Source organism: Cajanus cajan, chromosome 3 (genome assembly GCF_000230855.2).
Source record: "Cajanus cajan strain Asha chromosome 3, NIPB_CcT2T_4, whole genome shotgun sequence".
In the NCBI taxonomy this organism is placed as follows: domain Eukaryota; kingdom Viridiplantae; phylum Streptophyta; class Magnoliopsida; order Fabales; family Fabaceae; genus Cajanus; species Cajanus cajan.
In genome coordinates this window covers 1,768,510-1,791,755 of record NC_138519.1, presented here as the reverse complement: position 1 = coordinate 1,791,755, position 23,246 = coordinate 1,768,510, and the positions used below count along the sequence as shown (strand labels likewise).

The following is a 23,246-nucleotide window of genomic DNA, read 5'->3' as shown; positions in this document are numbered from 1 at the left end:
ATAGACTTTGTTTCGTATCTGCCACTGCATGTATGAAGATGCCGTGTTCTGAATGCCTATATGCTGTTATATAAACCTTGATATCATTGAACGTTATACCGTCATACTAAGGCAGTAAAGTGAGTAAACTGATGTTTAACCGATGCTTGACGCTTGTATGCGCAATTCAACTTTATTAGCGTAAAAACTTGGGAAGAAATAGTGCAACAAAAAATTTAAAACAGGGAGGGAAAGAAGTGTCATGTTCCTTTCCTTTGCTTCTAGGCCGCAACATCAAGTTTTTTTTTTAGAAAAAAAAAAGTCTTTCCTTCCCAGCTAGGGTTTGAACACTGAGGTTGAAAGTAAAAGGTACTGGTTAAAAAGTACACAGAATGCTTTAAGCTTCATGCACTTGCAATACGCAAATAGCTATGCTTCCATATGTATTTTTTTCAGCCATTGTTCTATGCATTTTGTTGTCCGTCTTATGCCCAGATTGTTTGACGTTTAGCTTTAGAAAATTAACTTTTACACTTTTCCAATATAATTTCTCTCAACTCTTTCAAAATTCTATCCAATGCTAAACCAAACGGTCACTTACGAGATAGATAACAAAACATCTCATTTAGGTCTCATACAACATAGGCACGACAATTATGACAGGACTAGTTAACATAGAGGAGTTACCCTATTATTAGTTGTTATCACCACTACCACTAGTCCATCCTCTCCAGTCTTTGTCGACATGATCTTTGGCCCAATTGATAGCAGCACGTGCAGCTTGTGGCCCACCAGGCAATCCTCGTTCATTTATGGCATCAGCCATGTCAACAAAAGGAAGGACCAAGAGTGTACCAGGACCTCCATACTCCGAGTGCAAGAAAGTGCTAAAAATCTGTTCAATTCAACATATAATCACAATTCACAGCAGGTTAAATATGGACAGTAATATTTCATCAGCCAACACAAATCAAAATATAGCAATGGCGTACCAAGAAAATCCACACAGAATAAACTACCTTGATGAATCAAATATTGAACAGATTCATCATTTTATGCCAACAAAAGGTTCTAGCTGCATCTAGTTAGCATTTGAGACGTTGTGCAAGACAAATATAAGTTGACAAACATTCAAGCAATATGAAAGACATTCTAAACGAACCTTTCAAATCCAATAACTAAAATATGGAAATATTGATATCATAGACAGATAAAATCCCATTTTCTTCCTTATTCTCTTTTCCTGGTTGTTGAAAAGTCCTTATATAGTTAACTTCCTAGTTTGGTACACTTACACAGGAATTTAACTCAGTTGGCAAATTTCATACTCTAATAATGTCAACGGATGAAATAAGTGCAACCTGCAAAGTTTTGCAAACCACACTACAGCACAACCAACCCTATTCTATTTTCCATCTCATAATATTAGATATAAAGCCTCGGGAGCTCTTCTATTGTAAGACAAAAACTATCACAAGTTTCTGCAACAGACAAAAAAAATCTCTTCCAAACATAGTTATCAATATCAGATAATAGCACATAGCGCCCAGCCTAAAAAATGATAGAAAATTATAGCACATAGCAAGATGGTCACTATTTTTTATATACAGATTGAATAATTTCCACCATATACCTATAAATGCTATAAAAAAAAACTTTTAAAAAATACTCAAAATCATGACATTCATATTTAACAATGAAAGGTCATGGTCATGGGTTTTAAGCAAAACATACAAAAAAATAACAACACTCTAAGAAACAAACAAATTCAGAAGACATATTCATATTTCAAATACAAGAGTCAAGAGACATCATAAAAACTCAATAAAAAAGTGAGGGTGGGTGTAGCACAGAGAAGAGAACAGGAGGGGTTGAGGGTTCAGATTTAGATGTAGGAATCTACATCCAATTAGGGATTTGTTAATTCAAAAAAAGAGGGAAGGAGATCTCAAATTTGCCCCTACCCCCACCCCAAAACGATGCTGTTTTTCAGGGCAAAAATGAGTTTACGAAAAGCCTCACTCTAGTGTTGTTGTTGTTGTTGCCACAATTGTGGCTGCTACAACTGCTATTCGAAACGCACAAATATTCAAACTTTGTAGCGGCCCATGGTCACTAGCACGCTAGTGATAACTACGCTTCCAAATTCAATAAAGTCTAAGACCTTGCTTCATATGCAGAGGGACATGTTAAAGGATACGTGTGGATAAACTTCTTTATAAGTAATTTTAGAAAGAAAAAAAAAATGAAAAATCCATATAAGTTTATTCATTTTAGCTTAATTTAAAAATAAGAAACTAATAGGAGAGATTATCGACAAATTATCTTAAAGAGAAGCTTGTTAAATTTATTTTCCCTATTTTTCTCTAAGTTTATTAAAACAGAACGTTCTAACCTGAAGGTTACTGTAGTTTTTAAAACTCTGAGATTACCAAATGGAAACAAAATTTATAATTGAACTGAACAAACAAAAAACCAAGTAAGAAACTAAATTAGGTAAAGAAATGGGTAGGGGCAGAAGGCAACGAACCTCAGTGCAAAGTCCTACAACCTCTTCAACCGATTCCCCATACATATCTTTCTTCGAAAGCTTTTTGAGAAGGTGGTTTCTGAATTTCTCCGTCTCCTGCGAGAGAAATTGAGAAATGGAGTTAATTTATGAATTAATGAAGAGAAACCAAAAATGGAAGAGAGAACTGACAGCATCTGCAAATTCGGGAATTGGGTCTGGGAATTTGTACTCTGCAGCTCTTGTAATGGTGGATGAAAATCGTAAAGTTGGCAACTTTTTTGGGTTCACAGAAGGAAAGGAGAAGCGTTGTTTACATGTGATTGAGCGGGTTTGCAGAGAAGGAAGTGAAGGAAGTGAAGAAGAAGAAATGGCGAAGGATGCAAGCGATGTTGAAGAATTCATACTCCAAATGCTTCCTTCTTCTTTATCTCTTGCTAAGCTCAAATATCCCACTCAACACCTAAGCCCAAAACATGTTCTTGGGTTCATCTTATATCTTGTATATAATAATAATAATATATTAATAACCACCCTATTAAATGTATAATCTTCAAATTTTGTATAGATGATTTTTGTTCATTTATAAAAATATACGTGAGTGGGAGTTGAGGTTGTCCTCCTTAGTTCTTCCAACCCAACTCATTTAAATTTTAAAGTTAGTAAAAAAATATACATATATAAATATTTACTAAAATTGTATACATGAAGATAAAAGGGAGAGGATTGTAATAAGTTTAATTATTCTTAAAACTTTTATAACTTTACATCTTATAATCGATAGCTAAAAATGTTTTATCTTAATTTTGAAATAAATTATTTTTTATTAGTTTTTTCCATTTATTTTATAAAAATTAAAAGGTATAATTTATAAAATTAAATAATAATAAAATTTAAATAAAATATTTTTAATCATAAAGATCAAAAAAATTAAATTAATAAAAACTAAAGGAACCAGCCAGATAATTAAATATTTTAATATAAGCGAAGGACATAGGTGGAGTGAATTAGGCATAGGATATAATCACAAAGGAATTAAATTAAAACACGTGTTACATTTTTTAAGTAGTAACATGATTATTTGAAAAAACATGATTATTAAATAATATTTAAATACTTAAAATTGGAACGGATTGAACTATTAAGAACATTGGATATTTGGATCACATTTTAATATTTCAACTGCGATTAAATCAATAGTAATTATATTTATAATTTTAATATTGTATAATATTTTAACAATAAAATAGCATAAAAATATAAGAAAATTGAGATATAAAAAGTATAAATTAATATTAATGACTGAATTATACATTTCATAAAAAAAATTAATAATTGATAAAACAGTTTATATTTATGTGTAATCCTTAAATATGCATTTTTATTTATCTTAAAAATATCTTAAATTAAATTAAAGTTAAGAAAAAACTTAATTTTAATTCATTAAGTATAATAATTGTACGATTTGATCTTTCGAATTTCAATTAAACAATTTTAGTTTTTTAAGTATTTTAAGACATTGATGTGTCAATAATATGATATAATAATTTGTCATAAAAAATTAGAGAAAAAATTGTAATAAGTATCATTTGTATGGGGAAAATTTCAATTAATTGACCAATCCAAATAATATGGGAGTCATAGAAAAAAAATGAGTCTATTTATAAGAGAAGATAAGATCATATGAAAAATGCAACCGATTCTTTTTCTTGTTTGGACTATTGGTCATCCGCCAAAAGTTTCAAGTTTAATACCAATATTTTAGCAACAAATCCAATAAATTTAAGTGTAGTGTTAGGTGTATTATTTTTTTTGAAAGGGACTCGTGAACTTAACTGATACAAAGTTATATGATAGTATCCAATTTTTCAATTCAACAGACTGATCTATGTTATGATTTATATTCATGGACGTTGATAAGATCCTTCTATCTAACAATATCTTAAGATGAAATAGCCTTAAAATTAAGGGCGAGGTTCAAACAAAGAAAGACTTATGGTGGATACTTAAACACCCAGAGACAACGAAGGGCATAATAAGCAATAAAATGCTTCGAGGAATTAAAAATAAATGTAGATCCAATGGCATAATATCTACAATTAAAGGTAATTTCACAAAAAAAAAAACTACTTAAATAACGTACAGAGTAAATACAAATGCATACCAAACTAAAGATATTAAACATAACAAACATTTTATTCTTTATGAAAATAAAATTTATTTTTCTCATTAGAATTTTCATTTTTTTAATTATTTTTTAGTCAAAGAAAAAAATTATGAAAAAAAAAATGAAAACACACGTGATGAAAGTATTAAAAGAATAATAAAAGAATGTATTATGATACATATATTTATTTCTTTTAGAAATGAAAGATGAAATGAAATAAATTTATTTATTTAATTCAACATATATGACTAATTATATAATATATATATATATATATATAAATAAATATTTTAGCTTAACGATAATCACTAGAATTCCTATATACTTAATATAATCATATAGGAAATCTAGTGATTATATACAATGTTTATAATAATATAAATAAGAAATAATAAAAAATAATAATAATATTCATTTTATAAGGTATAAATAGTAAATCAAGGTATTCAGATAAATTTTCCTTCCACTTTTATTTTTTTAGTGGGCCTAATTCTTTTTGACAATTGTAATGACTTTTATTTTTTTATATTCAAAAAATAAGATTTCTTTTAGATACGATAAGTAAAAACAAATTTCATATACATTTTTAGAATTGCTTCATATACATTTTTAGATTTAGAAGCAATTCGATAAATTTCTTCTAAAATTTTATATTAAAATAATGTCAAATTACTTTAAAAACAAAGAAAGCAAAAGTTTAGTTTAATTTCAATACTGAGATTAGACCAGTAACATGTTATATCAGGAGTTGAATCTTCACTATTATCTCAAACAACACCATTTAACCACCAAACTAATAATTTTTTTTCTTCTAATAAATGAATGCGTTATAATATATGTACCTTCGGTAAGAATCAAAATTGCATTCATTTACTACTATTAAATTATATATATATATATATATATATATATATATATATATATTAGTTTTAATAATATAATTGATAAAATACTAATAATATTAATTATTAAGATTAACAGTACTATTACTATATTAATAAATAAGTTAATCATTTAAAAATATTTATTTACTTACCATTTTTATAAATGTTTATATCTTTTGTTGTTTTATAGTCGTTTTCTGATTGTCTTTTATCGTGAAAAATCTCACCGTTTCTGGGTTTAAAGTTCTTGTTGAATTCTATGGATGGGGCTTGGGTGATTTTCGCGGTTTAGTTCTTAAAAATAGTGCAATTGCAATCACATGCCTCAAGTATTTCTGTTCATTAATCACCAACAACAACTACAATGGACTAGGACGAAACCATATTAGTTGAGACGAGATAGATAAGAAAATTGACAGCTTTGGATCTGGAGATGCTTTTATATGGAAAATGGAAGAAATTTTTATCGTTTTATAAAATTTCCATACTTTGGCATAAGAACAAGGATGAGATGCAGAAATAGAATCCTATTTGTACGTTTTGAGGATTATTATATCTATAACTCGCAGAGAGAAACTAACAATTGCATTTAGAACAACCGAGTCTTATTTTAGAATTATACTATACTTAATGGAAAATGTTTATAGAGATTATTCCACTTTTCATTACTACAGTTCATGGCCAGCAACATACAGGAGAATAGGCAACAATCTTTTAAAAGCTTTTCTGGGTCAAAATAAAAAATCCGTTGATGAATATATGTCTCCTCATAATACTCTCTTCTTACAACCTATATTAGTCGATTGGAAATTTAATATTTACATCAGTTTATATAATTGTGAATATATTTAACAAGTTCATCTAGATAAAAGAATATAAGACAGACAGCATTTAAGATTTGCGAGTCACATTTTTCTTCGATGCAAATACAAGCTACATTCAATTTAAAAGGCCATAATTCAGGAAACTGACAACATTAAGATTTAAGAATAAACTAAACTTGATATCTCTTGAACTAATTTTTCAAGCTCCATAACAACTAAAGCTCAAGCATCCACAAACTAAAGAAAATGTTACAATCTCTAATTAAGGTCACACAACCATCTGTTTCCTGAATCAGATAACACGGTACAACAAACTGTCAAATGCTATATGTACTGTGTGATCGATTTGTAATCCAGATGGCAACTCTTAATCTTCTTCTCTTTCCGGAGGCAAACCACAAGGCAGGAGCATTTTCTGCACAAAACAGAACTTGTCAAATAAGGAATAAGTGATGAGTTCAAAACAATGACAAAAAGAAAAAGTTAACGGGGCAAGAAAAATTCAGACTTCCGAATAGGTTTGTGCAATAACTACGCTTCGTATAATAGTATATTCTCACTAATTTCCTGGCAAACTTCAAGTCAAATGACAAAAATGCTACATGGTAAGGACAAGTAAATATAGTAAACGGAGAGAATTAGCATTTGTTAGGGAGCTGAGAAAAAGGAAAGGAATCACAAAAAAATGATTGGGATCAGGTCTTGCTTTTGGGAGAATTCTTCGGTTAGGGATAATCAATTACTAGCTATCTTCCACTCTCTACATCCTTCTCTCTATAATTCAAGGTATCTTCCACTCCAAGTTCCTAATACATCCAGAGAGTTTGGAGCAATTTCTCATATGTAACTTCTGGTTTAGGGAGAAATAAAGGAGGCAAATCCTTTTGTATGTGTATGGCATATGCTATAGTCTGGTTCTCATGGTTAGAAGGTAATTCCAAAAATTGTTGATACAGATTTTAGCCGCTGCCTCCCATTAGATATAGTGAATAACTGATTTTCTTGGCCTCTTTATGGTGCTCAGCTATCGGCTAATTCAAAGCAGTTTCTTTGTCAGAAATGCAAAGAGATTAGCTACCTTAGTTTAGCTGATGAACATCCCTTTCCTCCTAATAATCCCAAACTTATTTGAAGAGCAGGACATGTCTCCAATCCCTAAACCCATACATGTGTCAGACACTATTTTTTTGCATGACCTATATTATATACATATGGCATCCTCATGCACTATATTTTGGACATTAGCCATGTCAGAGTATCCCAGTGTGACAGTCCATGCTTCATAGCCCTCAAACTTGAAACTACCCACCTCTCCCTTTTCTTATCGTTCAAAAACAAGCGAAAAAAATGGCAGCAGTTAACACCACTTCATCAGCAAACAATTCCAAGTACAAGTAATTTTACTTTCATATCAAAATCCCCATGGACAACCTGTTAAGCCAAATAATATTTCACATTTCATTAGGTCTTTACTCCAGGGTGAAATTCAAGCGAGACCCACTACACTAACACTAGTATAGGTTCCCAGTCCTGCTCCCTCATTAACTCTCACCCAATATAGTACAAGGCTGAAAAGAGTGTACTGCTAGCATTTATCTTTTACTAAAATGACACTGAAACAAACTAATGGATATAGATAAAGACCTAATTTTATATTCAAAAAATAGAAGACAAGACAATCAACAAGCCAAATGGCAGCAAAATAGACCTAAGTATACAAATAAAAATGAAAGGATGTCCATAAGGTCAGTGAACAATAGAGAGAGAGAAAGATAACCTGCATAAAGCTATAACGTTCTCTGCCAATAGATTCATTTTCAGCGATAGCAAAGTATCCCAGTAAAGGGTAGTGGCCAATATACGATGCATAGCTATCACGTTGAATGTTCACTGCCCACTCACTGCACACACACACAGACACCATAAAGAGAATAACAGTTAACAAACATTAAACAAAAATTGAACATGAAAAATGAGGAAATTTAAAATTAAAGGAATTAGAGAGAGAGAGAGAGAGAGAGGCTCACAATCTGTTCAAATCGGCATGGCCAGTTCCAACATATTTGGCTTGGAGATGCTCAAGTTGGGAATTGATGTTAAACCTATCACTGGCCTGCATAAAACGCAAAAATGAGTTAAATTTAAGAACCTTAACCCTAATTGACATTGACATAGGTGACAGAGAGATGGAAAAATGAAAAATTAAGAGAATGAAAGAATGAAGAGAGTGTTTGGAAGAAAAAGGGTACCTGCATGGTGGGCGTTGCTCAGAAAGCAGAGGCTGTGTGTGAATCGCGAGTTGAGTGTTGAGACGCTATGAACCTCTGCACCGTTCCAATCACAAATATCTCAGCACGGAACAGCTACATATACAAATAAAATTAGGTTTAATACATATCATTTTTATGTAACCTTTAAATTATTCAAATTTATTAGGTCAATGTGTTACCCATTAAATTAAGGTTAAATCAATTCAAATGTAACTTGGAGAAATTTTAACTAAATTTGACAAGTAAATTTATAAAATAAAATTGGCACAAAGTAAATTTATAAATTTTAAAAACCATAAACAAATCTTTATAATTTCAAAAACTTATTAATTGGATCTTAATTTTACTTATATATTTATTAAGTGAGTTGATTAGAATTTGGGATAAAAGAAAGTTCAAACTTTTTTTTCAACACTAAGGATCAAAGCAAATCAATCAATAATGGATTAGTTTTGTTTGAATTGATCGATTTTCTTGTAGAAAAAGAAATGTTTGATTTCTATTTTTTAAAGCATAAAAAATATATTATTTTATCCTAAAAATTAATTATAAATATATTATTAAAATAGTGTAAAGAAATTTGAATGTAAATAAAAGAGTAATATAGAAAAATATGAAATTAAAGTAATCTAACATTTAAAATTAAGGAAACCTCTTAAATATAAACTAAATTGTTGGGTTTGTTGTGTAATTAGTCTAATGTTAATGTGTTGCTGATTATTAATAAAAGAAATTATGAAATAATAAAAATTTAATTAGTCCAACCCTCCTCAAATCATTATATTTACAAAACACAAATCCGTTATATAAAACAATTAAGGCCGAATTTATTTTGTTTGGGTCGGATTTGATCTAAACAAGAGAAAAAATTATAAAGATATATTTATAATTAAGATAAATAAGTTTTTATTCCCTTAATTTTTTAAGAATTGAATTATTAGTTCTTGTTAAATTTTTAATCTTTTACTAATTTTTTATCATATTAATTATTTTTTGAGGTTAAATTTTTTTTAAGTAAAATGTGTGCTAATAAATAATAACTAATTATTAATGTTCATGTGGTTGTTAATTAGATGTCAAATCATATGATGCAAATAATTTTTTTATTCAGCTAAATTATATTATAAATTACATGTATCATATGATTTAACATCTAATTCATTATCATGCAAATATCAATTGTCAGTCATTACTTATTAACACATATCGTTACTTAACAAATAAAATTTAATTTCAAAAACTAATTTATATGACAAAAATAATGGAAAGTTAAAAGACAACAAAAAATTAACAAATACCAAAAATTGAATTCTTAAAATGTTAATGGACTAAAACCTTATATAACTGTTTATAATTTTTAGGTTAACTTACATTTTTAGTCTTTCTACAGTATCTAATCCATAATTTTGATCCTCAATTTTTAATTTTGTAATTTTAGTTTTATAATATTATAAAATCCATAATTTTAATCTTTTTTTTGAATATTCAATTAATCTAATAATCATTAATTGATCTTCTAATTTGTTGGGATGCAAGCAAAGTCCCACATCATTCAAATAAGAGGATGGACATGGATTTATATACACATAATTGTCTCCATTATAAGAAAGGTCTTTTAGATGATATTTAAAAGTAAAACCGTGAGAGCTGGTCAGAATATATGCTCCAAATGTAATATGTTGGTTGAAACAACAAAGCATATATATTTCAATATGCAAATGTTTGGTCGGAGAAACTGGTTTAGTGGAGAATTCAGACACACCACTACATGGTGAGAAGTAGAAATCTGCTGGTGTTCTCAAGAAAAAATCTTGCTGAGGCTGATATGGTTGAGATGGTAAAAATACTGTCATGGCAGTGGATAGCTAGTTTAGAAAGATTTAGTTATTCTTTAGCATGTTGGTTTAATGATCCACACACAAGTCTAGCTGAATATGGATCTGTTTTGTGGCTTTTGGAGAGAAATTTAACAGTCATAGCATGTAGAAAAGTACTTAAATGAAAGATTCCATGTATCATCAGGCACTGTCTTTGGGTGAAAAAAAGGTAGTGTTTAGTTGTATATGGTGTATGAATTGCTAGTGCGTATGGTGGATAGACTCCTATCACAACTACTACTGCGTCTTAAGGGTTACAAGAAATAGTTTTTTATAATGTTCTCAAGGTGCACAAAAAGAGGTTAGAATAAGGAAAAAAGGAAGATATTTTTTAAAATGCTAGACAGATTTAGAATTCTCTATTTCTGTAGCATGTATTTGGATCAGTTGAAGTTATACATTTTATATGTATGGTAAGCTTATGAATCTGCATGGGTATGATTAGACTAGATGCTAAAACTAGCATTTTATGTTCTGTTAGCTGTTGTTATAATACAATAATGATTCTTGAATTTTCTGTTTGGTTTGTCACACCTCGTGTCTTGCCAAGTTCCGGTAGTTATATATGTTTTGCCTTTTCAAAAATAAAATTATTAAAATTGTAAAAATTGTAAAGTTGATCATTAAGTAGACATGATAATTAATATTTAAATTAAATTTTCACTTCTACATGAGTTTTGGTTGGAGGAAAATAAAAGAGATGAAATAATTTTTATTTTATTTATTTGTTGTTTAATTTAAATTTTAGGAAAGAAGAGGAGACAAAGATGAGGAAAATCCATTTTCATGTCATCTATGTAACGTCAATTCATAATCAATAACTAACGTTACGATTTCAAAAATTAACAGTTAAATATATCTAAGGAGTAAATAAAAATTGTGAAATTTTACAAAATTAGAAACTAAAATTGAGAAATTAAAAATTAGAGAACCAAAATTGCCTATTAAGTATTATAAGAGATTAAAAATACAATGTAGCCTAATTTTTAAAGCTACAAGAAGCCCATAACCTTAATGCAATATCGATTTTACGTCTGTTTTATTGAAGAACTCGCCTACAAAGATATTCTCTACAATCAACTTCAACAATTAACTTCTATCGAATATAAAATTTCCATTTATAGATTTGTTTCCCAAGTTCCATGACTTGATTGTGTGTCTCCTACAGGTAATCCCAGACTCTGACATAAGGACTACACCTCTAAAACATTGTCAGGCATTTTACATCCCTAGAGTGTGACATTCTTAGATAAGGTATGATGTATCAATATGAAAGGAGTGTATATAATTTTCAATTCATTGCAACAGTGAAGCTTTCCAATAAAATCGTGGTTGGTCTAAATGTATGCATGACCTCAAAAATCAGTGGCCTCTCTGCTAGCTAATATTGCCCACGGTCAATTGCTAAAGTATTAATTCCAAACTGCCACTTTAGACCAAACAATTCAGTGGCCTACCTCATTTTGAGATCATATGGAGCATTTTATTCAACCATATAAGAAAAAAAAAATCAACAACTTATATGCTTTTAGATCAAAATGCTAGTGTTGTGGGTGGACAACTATCAACAGTGCAAGCCAAGATGTCCCTGTACTCCCTGGATATTCTGAAAGAGTCATAAACTTGTCCATCACTGCTTTTCTTGTACTCAAACAATAAGTTTGAATGATCAAATGCTGTAAGCTTGACAAATCCATAGTCATGGTCTTTAAATATACTCCATGTAGTGTTTACTTGCGCAAAATCAGCAAGGGATGCTCCTCCTCCCCCAGCCACTACATGTATTGTCCCATTCAAGGAGCCCTTGTAATTGTGCTTCTCTTTGTTGGTGCAAATATTCTGAGAGAGTAGGGAAAATGGTAGTTAATATGTTAAATAAGAGGAAATATCTAGATAATTTAATCACTTTGATTCTTGATGAGGAAAAAAACTGACAGCTAGAAAGCACAGGTATGATATGACATGAATACAGGAATGTGATAATTTAAAAAATTATAGGACTTAGGAGATGACACAACTACAATACTGTGTATAAAATTAATCTTGAATTAATAAAAAATCTTAAATCACGAGAGGCTTCATGTTTAAAAACGTGCCAAGTTATGATAGACATAAAATGCTACAATTTATCTAATTATTGTGGGATTGCAATTTATATTGGTATAAAGTTCAAGCACTAAGTATTCAAAGGTAACAAGTAAAAAGTATCTTAATAATGTAATGGCCTTAATCTAATGTATGTTCTTGATGACCAACTTGATAGTCAGTAAACTGGCCAAAAAAGAAAAGGAAAAGATGAGTTGTACACTTTGAAATGGAGAAAGGCTATTTGCCTATTTTCAAGCCAGCCATAGAATGTATTACGTCGAGCCAACAGCGGGGAAGTAAAGGAACAAAGTAAAAACTGTCTATCTCTGAAGTTAGGGAAATACCTGATACACCGGGCATGTCCTTTCATAGTTATGGACATGTCCATATATTCCTATATCAACCTTATACTTTTGCCAGAGAATTTGAAGGTCCTCCCTTCCCATTGGTTCTTCAAAAGAGCCTTCTGCCACATAGAACCCTGCAGATGAATAACCAAGTACCCTATGGGCAAGAAATATCAGCCACGGCTGTTTTTGTCTGTCGACCGATGCTAGGCAATTTTCAATGAATGTATACTGTTCTGATCCTTTTCTCCAATCAAGTTCTGTGTGAGCTATGCAGAATCTGAACATACCGTAGTCAACTTTGTACCTGGCAAAGTATAGTAATATTTGAATATCTTTCCAGGGTAAACATCATTAACATTTGGTTGGTAGGTATACTCAAGAAACTAGAAAATTTTACTACATCTATCCATCAGTGTTATAAAAGTGAATTCACTAAACAACACCATTGTTGAGTATATTCTGCAAAATGTTGAAATTATAGGGATATTGCACCAGAATTTTTCCCGGTTCTCAGCTGGAACATAAAACATGGTTTGAGCCGGTACACCACATTCTCCACCAGAATCCAAGTTTCCATAAAATGATCCAGTCCCTGGCCAGTCACGTTCATGATTGCCACTGAAAGCACATAATGTAAAAGCAGAAAATGAGATAATGAAGAGTCGCAGTAAGCATACAAAAATGTAACACATGGTTAACGTGGCAAACCTTGCTGTCATATAAGGTACAGTTGATGCAATTGGCTCAATTTGTGCAGTAAACTGGTCCCACTGTGACATGTATCCATTAGCATAGCATATATCACCAATGTGGAAGACTATATCTATATCTTTTAAGTCTTGAATGATCTGTTTAGTAGTGTTGAGTGATCCAGGCTGGAAATTGTTATATTCATTGGAGCCATCAGCTTCTGCCTGCTCGTGTAATAAGAAAATGAAAAGTAGTTACCAATAAATTCAATCACAGGCAAGAATACCCGACATATTTTTGGGTATAACATGTAGATGAAAAATATAAACTTCCATTGAAATAACAGAAAGAACCAAAACAAGAGAGTAAATATAATCAGAAAAACCCATGTATGAAATAGAAGAGAAAGAAGTAACAAAGCGATCAAATCAACCAGATCAATATTTCACATATATGTTATTATTTATACATTTATACAACTTTTATCTCCAGATTCCAGAACATGGAGTAAAAGTAAAAAGAAAGAAAATTACCTTTCCCATATCACCAAATATGACTACACGTTGTAAGGAATTTTGACCAGGAAAAGGAGGTGCTTTGAACTGGTATTGTTGACTCCAAATTATTGTACCATTAAATAATATATGCCCCAGCTTGTATATGTATCTGCAGGTAGGAAAAAAGACATTGCAAGTTACGGTTCGTGCACAATGAACTGCTGCTAATAAACCTCAATATGTTCCTTCAAGCCACAAATCAATATTTGATTCACAAGTACAAAGTAATATAAGTCATGTAGAAAAAAATCCTTTTAATAAAATCATATTCAAATTTCTTGGTTTCTTGATTGTGGTGATGATTCCACTTCAACCAATCAGAACAAGGAAGTACAAATCAGTATCGCACCTGATTTTTTATAATAATATAAGTCATGTAGGAAAATAGATATATATTTGGTGATCTTTTCTAATAAAATCACATAAAAATCTCTTGTTACTTGATAGTGGTGATCTTTATGAAAATTTCCCGCTGCTAATCCTTCCCAATTCCACTTCAATCAATAAGAAGTTCCAACATCGAACTCAATGAAGTTATCCATCAACTTATATCTCTGTTTACCACTACGATGTCCTGATACACTACAGGGTTAGCACCCATAATTACTTTGCTGTCAAGTCTACCATTTAGAGGAAATTCCGAACATCAAAATTTCAAGATATAATATTCATGCTTTTACTCGTCAGAATGTAATTCTGTTTACTTTTCTAATGTTCAATATATTAGAGGGTTAGTACTCATCAGTACTTTTATAGTTAAAAAAATAGATTTCAGTAAATTTATGCATCTTACATGATGTTCTACACAAATTGTGAAAATCAATGAGATTTTATCAGGGATCATGTCTAGTAACATTGTGATTGGAAGGTGCCCTCGAACTCAAGCATGCTTTACTAAATGTAAGGTAGTAAAGTGGCAACATGTGCATAAGCTAAGTGTTGCAGTGAATGAGTAGACATAAGAGAAAAGATAAGAAATGAATGTTTTACACAAGTTGAAGTAGCAACTATTAAGAAATAGATCACGAAATCTTGCTAGATGGTTTGGTCATATCAGAAGACTAATAGAGGCCCAAATAAGAGGAGTTAATGATATGGAGGACAGACTGGTAAACAGAGGTAGACAAAAACAAAAGAAAAAAAAATTAAGAGAGACCATTGAAAAATATCTTCATAAAAATGGCTTTTCTTGACAATAGGTTTTTGACAGAACATGGTGGCAATTTTTTATCCATGTAGACTCCACATAGTGGAGAAAGACTTCTCTTGTTGTATCATATGTTAGATTAGTTTAGAGAAATATTGTATTCGATTGAAAAATGTTAGAATAGTGGATTAAGCCTAACTCAACCCTACAAAACCGGCTTGTAAGGTAAGGGTTGCTTTCCACTTATATACTATTCAATTGCCTAATCTCTAGTCGATGTGGGACTTGGGTTTTTCCCAATACACCCCCTCACGTCCAGCACTATTGGGCTTGGTACGTGGATAAATGGTAGGTGGCCCTTTTTAATGATCTAGGATAGGCGGGACTTGAGTTTTTCCCAATAAAAAATATTATTTATCAAGTAATCAAGATGCTTTCGGTTCTTTTTTCCTGCACAAGTTTATATTAGTCCTTTTGTCATGCAAACAAATATTCGACTATTTTGGCTTTTTGTTTTAATTAAAAACTGGAATAGCAAATTAATCACATCAGTTCTCAAACAAGCAGTTTCACGATGAAGCTCATATAAGATACAACATACTCTCGGTTGGGCCACAACTCCTTCAAAAAACTAGTGTGTATGAATCCTGGGTCACGCCATCCAACAGTCCTCGCTGGTGCACCTACATATGTAGATTAATAAGAAAATAGATGTTTTCAATTCCACTCCATCCCCTTTGTGAATGAAATTTGCAGTTATCCACCCACATTATACAGATGCAAAAACTATCAACGCAATAAACATGATTATCCATCCCAAAAGCAACTTTTAAGAGATAATAGAAGAGTTGCATACCACACATGGTGTTGTGATCAAAAGTCAGTGTTCCAGCAGGAGATTTCACAAGGTTCCCTCCTTTAGGGCCCCATTCAACAAAAGGTTCGGCTTCACTGATTCCATATCCACTTGTCCATGTTACAGTCATCTGTTAAAAGTTTGAAGAAAAGAAATTTTTCATAATACTAGACAGTCTTAATCCACATATATAGACATGCATTTACTAATAGATATCATTCACAAGAAAGATTTCAAGTTGCAATAAGAAAAAGCACCTAATCATGAGAATAATATCCAAAGCCGGAAAAAAATGCAGTTCTGAGATTACAGTATAAGGAAGCTTAAACTTACTTCATCCCATGTTTTCCCTTGTGCTAGACGGGGATATACTGGTGCATTTGGATTGATGAATGATACTTTATTTGACATTGCAACAAGCTTTGGCTGTGAAGAGCAATTTGAAAAGAAAAAGGAAGAAATGGAAAGATAAAGTTCAGCTCAAAATCAGACTCAAACATTATACACACAGTTAATAAAGTAAAATAGAGTTACGAATGTAAACAGGACAAAACAATCAACTAACCTAACACTATTGCGGTGGGACATGGAGTACATGGGAACAAATACCTAAATAGAAGTTGCCATAGAAATCTAAAAAGTGTATGCATGCTGATACAAATATCTTTTCATGGGGAGGGAGAGGGTGGGAGAGAGTTAAGGCAGTTTTACAGTGAAAGAGTAGAGATGTGGAACCTTCTCAGTGTTATGAAAGAAAGATGGTGCTGTCTATGAGGTGCTAGAAGAAATAGAAGATGAACAATAAGAAGGTACGAGTATGAGCATTGAGACATTAGCCTTGAATGCCTTCCAAAGAAAATATTTTTCAAAAGGAACTATATGATTAATAAAGTTCCAAATTGTTTAGTTGACTAACGATGGCATTCATTAACAAATATTGATTATCATGGCAGACTTTCAAGATGAAATTCCCACAAAATCAATTTGGAAAATAAAGTTTGTGATAGGACCCTTGGGAGAACCACACCACAAAAGTTAGTTGTTATAGTTGGAGAGCCCAAGGCCATATAAACTCCACACTAGAACCTTGTATTTGTATTGTAGGATTTGAGTCCCATACTTTGCAATTGGATCCTAACAGTTTGCAAGACCAAAAAGCAAACTGATAACAGTTTCCATGATTTGGAAAAATCTTTACAATCATAATATATCAATTAATTCGACAAACATAAAGATTATACATAGGGTACAGTTTATGAGCATACATTTGTCAAGCCACCAGTGAAAAGCGCAAATGCGAAGTCAGATCTCTGATTAATCAACTGAAGCTTCAAGGAGCCTGTGCCTGTGTTCTTGTAACCAAGACTAGAGAAATTGGCATATTGATACTGAAATTAGAAACAGAAAAAGGGAAGAGTTTAACATCAAATCATTTCATCTTTCAAGCTTTATTTCTTAGCTAAGGGTTTTGTGCCACGCGAACCTTGATAGGCGCAGAACACAGCAATGGGGGAGTCACCCATGTGTTTTCTGCAGGGCAGGCAGAAGCACTGGAAAATGTGAAACATTTGATTCCCAATCAATGAAACAAGATTATTGATTTGTAATTTACGATTATATACGTGTTTAGAGACAAGCTTAAAAGTGTTTCTTAGAGTTTTTGTACCGGAAACAGTTAGTAAAAAAACTCTCAAAAAATACTTCCAAGTTTGTATCCAACCAAACTATATACAAGAATAAGATCATGATGTGAAGCTTACTTGAAAAATGCAGGAGAAAACACTCCAATCCAGTCATCTATTGTGGGTTTTGGATTACTATATTGCACTGTGACCCATTCTGTATTTTGTCCCTACAACATTGGCAAGCAGGAGCCATCAATTTCTGCTACCAAAACTTCTTTTCATCTCAGGCAAGAACTCAAGTTAAAGGCACATAATGAAGCAGCTAGAAAATAAAAGATAAATCACAAATCTGCAATCAAAGCATACCCTCAAGCCAAGGACTTTAGGAGTGGCTTTGACATAAGCACGTTCATCCAGAGCAAGTGTTGTTTTATGAATTGCAACTTTTGAGAGGGGTTGGTGCTCATCTGACATTGCTTGCTGAAAGGTTGCAAGAACAAGGAAAGAGAAAAATAGCACTTTTGACTTCCCCATCCCACTCACCATCACCTGAAAGTGAAATGCCCCCAAAATTAGATAAAAGAAATCAGTGACTGCAATACTAATCATTCAACTATAAATAAGAAAGCATTAACACTAAAATGGTAGTGATTGGGTGCCATAAAATCCGATACCAGTTCCCAAATGAAGAAAAAGTGAAAATCAACTTGGCATGGAATTTAAGTTGAATCAAATGAAGATGGATGCATGCAAAATGGAACTATAAGAAGCAGCTGTCACCTTCGGAGAAGAACAAACCAAGAGATGACAGCTGTTACCACTACAATACAAGAAATGATAAGTTAAAAAAAGGAAGAACATCGAAAGCTTATAACATCATCATTCGTAAATGGTTACTTAGAAAGAATACCATGTTTTATCTTATATGTAACTATCCAGTTTCGAATATCTGAGGATTATTCTCGTTGCTCTGATTTCAATGGGAATCCGAAAACCGAATCTTTTGACTTTATTTTACATTTTTACTCGTTGACTTAAGAATAATATTTTACTTATAGCAAGAGCAAGATAAATAATAGCATTATATTCTTCTTAACATAATTTTCCAAATATATTTTTATTATTACCTGAAATTAATTAAAAAATTATATTTTTTTGCAAGTCTTATTTCTCATATAATAAATTTTACTCACAATTTTATAATTTTAAATAAATTTTAATTGATAATAAAATTTTGCTAAAGAAATGTAGTAATATATAAATATAAATTACCGTTTCTCAGATAAATATATAACACTGACATGTTTTATTATAGGAAAATGATAGATAGATGCTCATTTAGTATAAATATGATATATGATATTATGTAGTTGGGAAACACAAAGATAACATGGGAACCTGTAATATTTTATTTATTTAGAATGTTTATGTCTCTTATTGTTTTATTATTTAAATTTAAATTGATTTAGTTTATATAATTTTAAAAAGAGTTTGTCTCTTGAAACTGAACCTTTTATGCTTTTTTGGCCATTTCATTGACTGCAAAAGTGGCTTCAAGAATTACCCATTCCTTTGGCTGATAGGTGAAAGCAAGTTGCCTAGATCTTACGGGATTTGCTGCTAATATGACATTCTTTAATAAGGACGCTTTAATAATGCAATTCCCTCCCTAATCATAGCTTTCGGGATTTTTATATCTTTAAAAGAATTCATTTCTAATTATTGATGTATAAATTTTGACAAAATTAGTAAAAACTAAATAATTAGATTCTTAACCATATTTATAAGAATTTAATTGCTACGATAAAAAATGGTACGTTTGGATAGGTTATTTTAAATGAGAAATGTAATTTAAACAGGAATTTGAAGTTTTCTTGATAATTTTTTTTTTATTGGAAAGAATTTAAAATTTTATGAATTCAAATTAGAATTTTAGTTAACTAAAATTATGGAATTTCAATTTCCATCACAAAAGAGAGAATTTTAAATTTTTTACCGTTTTTATTTCCTCTGTGTTAGATCAAGTCACCTCAAATCCTTAACGATTTGAAATTGTTTTCAACTTAATAATTCAATTGATATTTAAAACATTTTTATTATCTTAAAACTTTATTTAAAATATTTGTTTTATTTTATAAAATAATAAGCCTGATTGCTTAAAGTATTAATAATCTTATTTATATTAATAAAAATAATTATCAATAATGTTAATATTTTTAATGTTAAATAAAATAAAAAATGAATTTTAATTATTTTTAATAAATAATATAATTTATATTGAATAATTATTTTATTCCAAACAAAATATTTTATAAATAAAATAAATTTAATTATTTTATTTAAATAAAAAAGAATTTAGTTATATAATCAAAATAAAAAAAATGAAAATATATAAGTAGCTTATCCAAGCACAAAAATTTGAAAATAAAGAATTTTAATTTCTTTAACCAAAAGAAATTAAAATAAAAAAAATTCAATTAAAATTCCCAAAATTTAAAATTCTTTCAACTTTTAAAACCCTAAACTTTTAAAATTCTCTATTCAAACACAACCTTAATGATTTTTATGTCATGAAAGACTTAATTTTCCAATCATATTTATTAGTCTGGAGGGAGCATAATTTTTTGTTATTAAAATATGATAAGAATTAAATTTATTAGCATATTAATCAATGTCTATTAGTCAAGTTCTTGAAGGAGCATAATTCTTAATATAAGAATTTATTGACATATTAGCCCATGTTTATTAGCCAAAGTCTTAATAGAGCATATTTTTTTTATTAAAATATGATAAAGAATTACATTTATTAACATATTAGTGAATTGAATCATGTACTTGCAAAAATTAAAAGAAAAAAGTGTATCACAATGTTAAGTTGTTTTTTTAATGGGTAGAAAAAGGTGTATTTGGATTAGTCTAATTCAACCAGACCTACATAGATTATATGTTATTTTAGATTAAATTAACCTAATTTATATTTTTTTTGGATTGTTATTTTTTTGGTCAAACTTGGCTCATAGGATCAAATTGGATTAATTAAAAAATATATTAAAAAAATTAAATCTTTTTTTTATAATGAAAAAAATGTAACATGATTGATTGATATTATATATTGTCATGAAACACTTGGTTATTTTCTTATTTAATTAAAAATACTTTAATAAACTATTAAAGTGTTTCTACAACTGGATTTAAACTCAGGATTTAACATTTTATTCATTACTCAAACCTTTCTAGTTCAACAATTATATGGAAGATCATGCTTGATAATACACCTAGTAAGTGCATCTTTATGAGCCTTAGGATCAAATTTCTACTACTTGAGTAAACTAGCTTTATTATATAACACGATCCTTAATAGTCTTTATCAACACAAAAATGGTTTCTTGAATTTCTCCACTTAAATTAGGATAATTCAATACTAATTTCAAGAATAAAATAATTTGGGTATGAGTCTACCACAACATTAGTATGTATCAACTAAGTCTCTATAGAATTAACTCATTGTCTATTCTCCAAATATTATGCACATTTTTAACACTTAGTTAGGATTTTTGGTCCCTAAAATTATACCTTACTCATTGGCCATATCTCAAAAAGTATGGTTTGGTTTTAATCCCGTATTGTATTAACTAAGAACTTAGAAAAAATAACTTTTAAAACAACTTTCCACTTCAAGAGTCATTTCTCTTTTTAAGCTCTCACAGTACCACAACTCAAAATTCTCATAATGGGATTCTTTAACACAAAAGACAACTTACTCTCCTCTGGTTCTAAGTTCAACTTGGAAACCATATAATTTGAATTATCAACTTAGAAATTCAACGCAAGTTACAACTCAACCAACTTAGGCAGCATAGATTAAAAGCAACACTATACATCTTAAATCTTTGTCATCTTTGCATTATACATCATTGTGCTTTTTTTTTATTCTTCCACCAACTTACCACTTTTCAATACGTCATTAATTAATACCTTTTATCTTATTCTATTAACTTAAAAATATTAAACATCTTAATATAGATTCAACAACTCAATCAACATAACATCAACATAATACTATTCAATTCAAGTAATCGATAATTTATCATCATCAAACCACTCATATCAACTCACCCACTCTCCATTCTTATATTAAAATTAATTACATGTTTGAATATCATCTTATAGCATATCTCAACATAGGCAACACATGTTAAGTCCACACAATACTTCTTACTTAACTCAAAACTTAAAACCATCACATTATACACCATTCATCTCATAAATCTCTTATCATCACTAAAAATCATTAGGTACCATCAATCACAACTTTTATTAACAACTTGAACTATAGAAAAAATAAAACATCTAAAGTTATTCAAAAAAAATGAATTTTTTCTATACAAGAGTCTCGTCGAGTGAAAATTAGTTTCACTGGACACTTAAACCCCTTTGAAGCACCTTGCGCCCACTATGGCTCCTTGTTGAGCAAGTTTAGACTCATTGAGCAATCTTGACCCTTTATGGGTCTTCTCGCTCAATAGTCACCAATCATTGCGCAAACAAAACTCTTTGTGGGTCCTCTCAATGGACGAACTCTTGTGAGAGCCACCCACCAATTCATCTTCTTGCTAGGTGACACTATCATTTTGAGCAAAAAGATAAATCTAGGCAAATGTTCATCTTCCATGCATCCACCATGGAACTCATCTTCTCTAAACAAATTTGGCTATCACACTTCACTTTACCACATACAACTCATAAAATTCATTATCCACACCTCTTGGAACTCTAAATCAACAAAAATTTAACATGCAACAACAAGCACACTTAAATCAAGCCATTCTCAAACCTCCTTCACCACCAAACTTCACCACTCATAAACACCATTAAATTCAACTCAAATTGCCCCTAATGGGCAAGACAACACGGAAATCAACATAAACAACTAAAAAGGAATTAATCTACAAGTTTTCCTTACCTCAATTATAATTCCTAGGAGAAAAATCAAGGTAGAAAAAAAACCCCTCTACAACTCACATCAAAGCTCTCACAATTTTGATCCTCAAGAATCTCAACTCTACAATTTTCCATAAGCTTCAAGATTCACCAATCCCTAGCTTTAAGGAAGATTCACGACCTTAAAGTCAATCAAAAGCTTGAACTGTAGTTCAAAGTTCTTACAGATCGCCTCTCTAACTTCTCTCTAGAAATCAGTTCGAAGTTTTTAGAGATCATCTCTCTAACTCCTCTTTAAAAATCTTAATAAGTTATAAATTTATGAAAGTTTGTTTTCTCAAAATTCACCTTATATATATCAACCCTCATGAGGCCAATTTTCACACGTAAGCTACATCTTCTAAAACTTAAATATAGGTTTATTTCGACTTTAACTCTTGCCCAACACAAGCACAAACAACAAATAATGACTCAAAATAACA

The 23,246-nt window shown here is 30.4% G+C and overlaps 3 protein-coding genes across 7 annotated transcripts; all 3 read right to left on the bottom strand.

The window, feature by feature from the left end:
* Nucleotides 1-491: 491 nt before the first annotated feature.
* PRIN2 (Serine/Threonine-kinase) lies at nucleotides 492-2,970 on the bottom strand. The gene is made up of 3 exons (XM_020358197.3): nucleotides 2,681-2,970; nucleotides 2,510-2,605; nucleotides 492-874 (listed from the first exon to the last, which is right to left on the bottom strand). Exons 1-3 carry the CDS (start codon nucleotides 2,891-2,893, stop codon nucleotides 674-676), a joined length of 510 nt encoding a protein of 169 aa, XP_020213786.1. The 5' UTR covers nucleotides 2,894-2,970; the 3' UTR covers nucleotides 492-673.
* Nucleotides 2,971-6,401: 3,431 nt separating this feature from the next.
* LOC109797031 (uncharacterized protein At4g14342) lies at nucleotides 6,402-8,765 on the bottom strand. 2 transcript variants are annotated; one of them, XM_020356923.3, is made up of 4 exons: nucleotides 8,613-8,765; nucleotides 8,391-8,476; nucleotides 8,141-8,264; nucleotides 6,402-6,778 (listed from the first exon to the last, which is right to left on the bottom strand). In XM_020356923.3, the coding sequence occupies exons 1-4, from the start codon at nucleotides 8,616-8,618 to the stop codon at nucleotides 6,731-6,733; spliced, it is 264 nt and encodes an 87-aa protein (XP_020212512.1). In that variant the 5' UTR covers nucleotides 8,619-8,765; the 3' UTR covers nucleotides 6,402-6,730. The 2 variants fall into 2 exon arrangements, with proteins under 2 accessions (XP_020212512.1, XP_020212520.1); XM_020356931.2 differs by lacking the exon at nucleotides 8,613-8,765 and having other exon boundaries at nucleotides 8,391-8,482.
* A 3,024-nt stretch (nucleotides 8,766-11,789) lies between these two features.
* On the bottom strand, nucleotides 11,790-18,752 carry LOC109803758 (putative inactive purple acid phosphatase 1). Of its 4 annotated transcripts, none has more exons than XM_083070127.1 (13): nucleotides 18,734-18,752; nucleotides 18,190-18,372; nucleotides 17,959-18,050; nucleotides 17,682-17,748; nucleotides 17,464-17,586; nucleotides 16,532-16,624; nucleotides 16,199-16,328; nucleotides 15,944-16,025; nucleotides 14,172-14,304; nucleotides 13,657-13,862; nucleotides 13,441-13,566; nucleotides 12,943-13,252; nucleotides 11,790-12,349 (listed from the first exon to the last, which is right to left on the bottom strand). In XM_083070127.1, the coding sequence occupies exons 1-13, from the start codon at nucleotides 18,734-18,736 to the stop codon at nucleotides 12,044-12,046; spliced, it is 1,854 nt and encodes a 617-aa protein (XP_082926253.1). In that variant the 5' UTR covers nucleotides 18,737-18,752; the 3' UTR covers nucleotides 11,790-12,043. The 4 variants fall into 4 exon arrangements, with proteins under 4 accessions (XP_082926253.1, XP_020221029.1, XP_020221025.2 ...); XM_020365440.3 differs by lacking the exon at nucleotides 18,734-18,752 and adding an exon at nucleotides 18,498-18,643; XM_020365436.3 differs by lacking the exon at nucleotides 18,734-18,752 and adding an exon at nucleotides 18,604-18,643.
* Between the last annotated feature and the right edge of the window lie 4,494 nt (nucleotides 18,753-23,246).

Coding starts and splice junctions, on each gene's coding strand:
- PRIN2 (XM_020358197.3), bottom strand. CDS start 2,893: ATGAATTCTTCAACATCGCTTGCATCCTTCGCCATTTCTTCTTCTTCA. Junction 2,606..2,680: donor TTCCCGAATTTGCAGATGCT/GTCAGTTCTCTC, acceptor TTTCTCTCGCAG/GAGACGGAGAAATTCAGAAA. Junction 875..2,509: donor TTGTAGGACTTTGCACTGAG/GTTCGTTGCCTT, acceptor TGAATTGAACAG/ATTTTTAGCACTTTCTTGCA.
- LOC109803758 (XM_083070127.1), bottom strand. Junction 16,625..17,463: donor TCACTGGTGGCTTGACAAAT/GTATGCTCATAA, acceptor TGCTCTTCACAG/CCAAAGCTTGTTGCAATGTC. Junction 13,863..14,171: donor TATTTGGTGATATGGGAAAG/GTAATTTTCTTT, acceptor TTACACGAGCAG/GCAGAAGCTGATGGCTCCAA.
- LOC109797031 (XM_020356923.3), bottom strand. Junction 8,265..8,390: donor CATGCCGATTTGAACAGATT/GTGAGCCTCTCT, acceptor GTGTGTGTGCAG/TGAGTGGGCAGTGAACATTC. Junction 6,779..8,140: donor AACGTTATAGCTTTATGCAG/GTTATCTTTCTC, acceptor TGTTTTGTGCAG/AAAATGCTCCTGCCTTGTGG.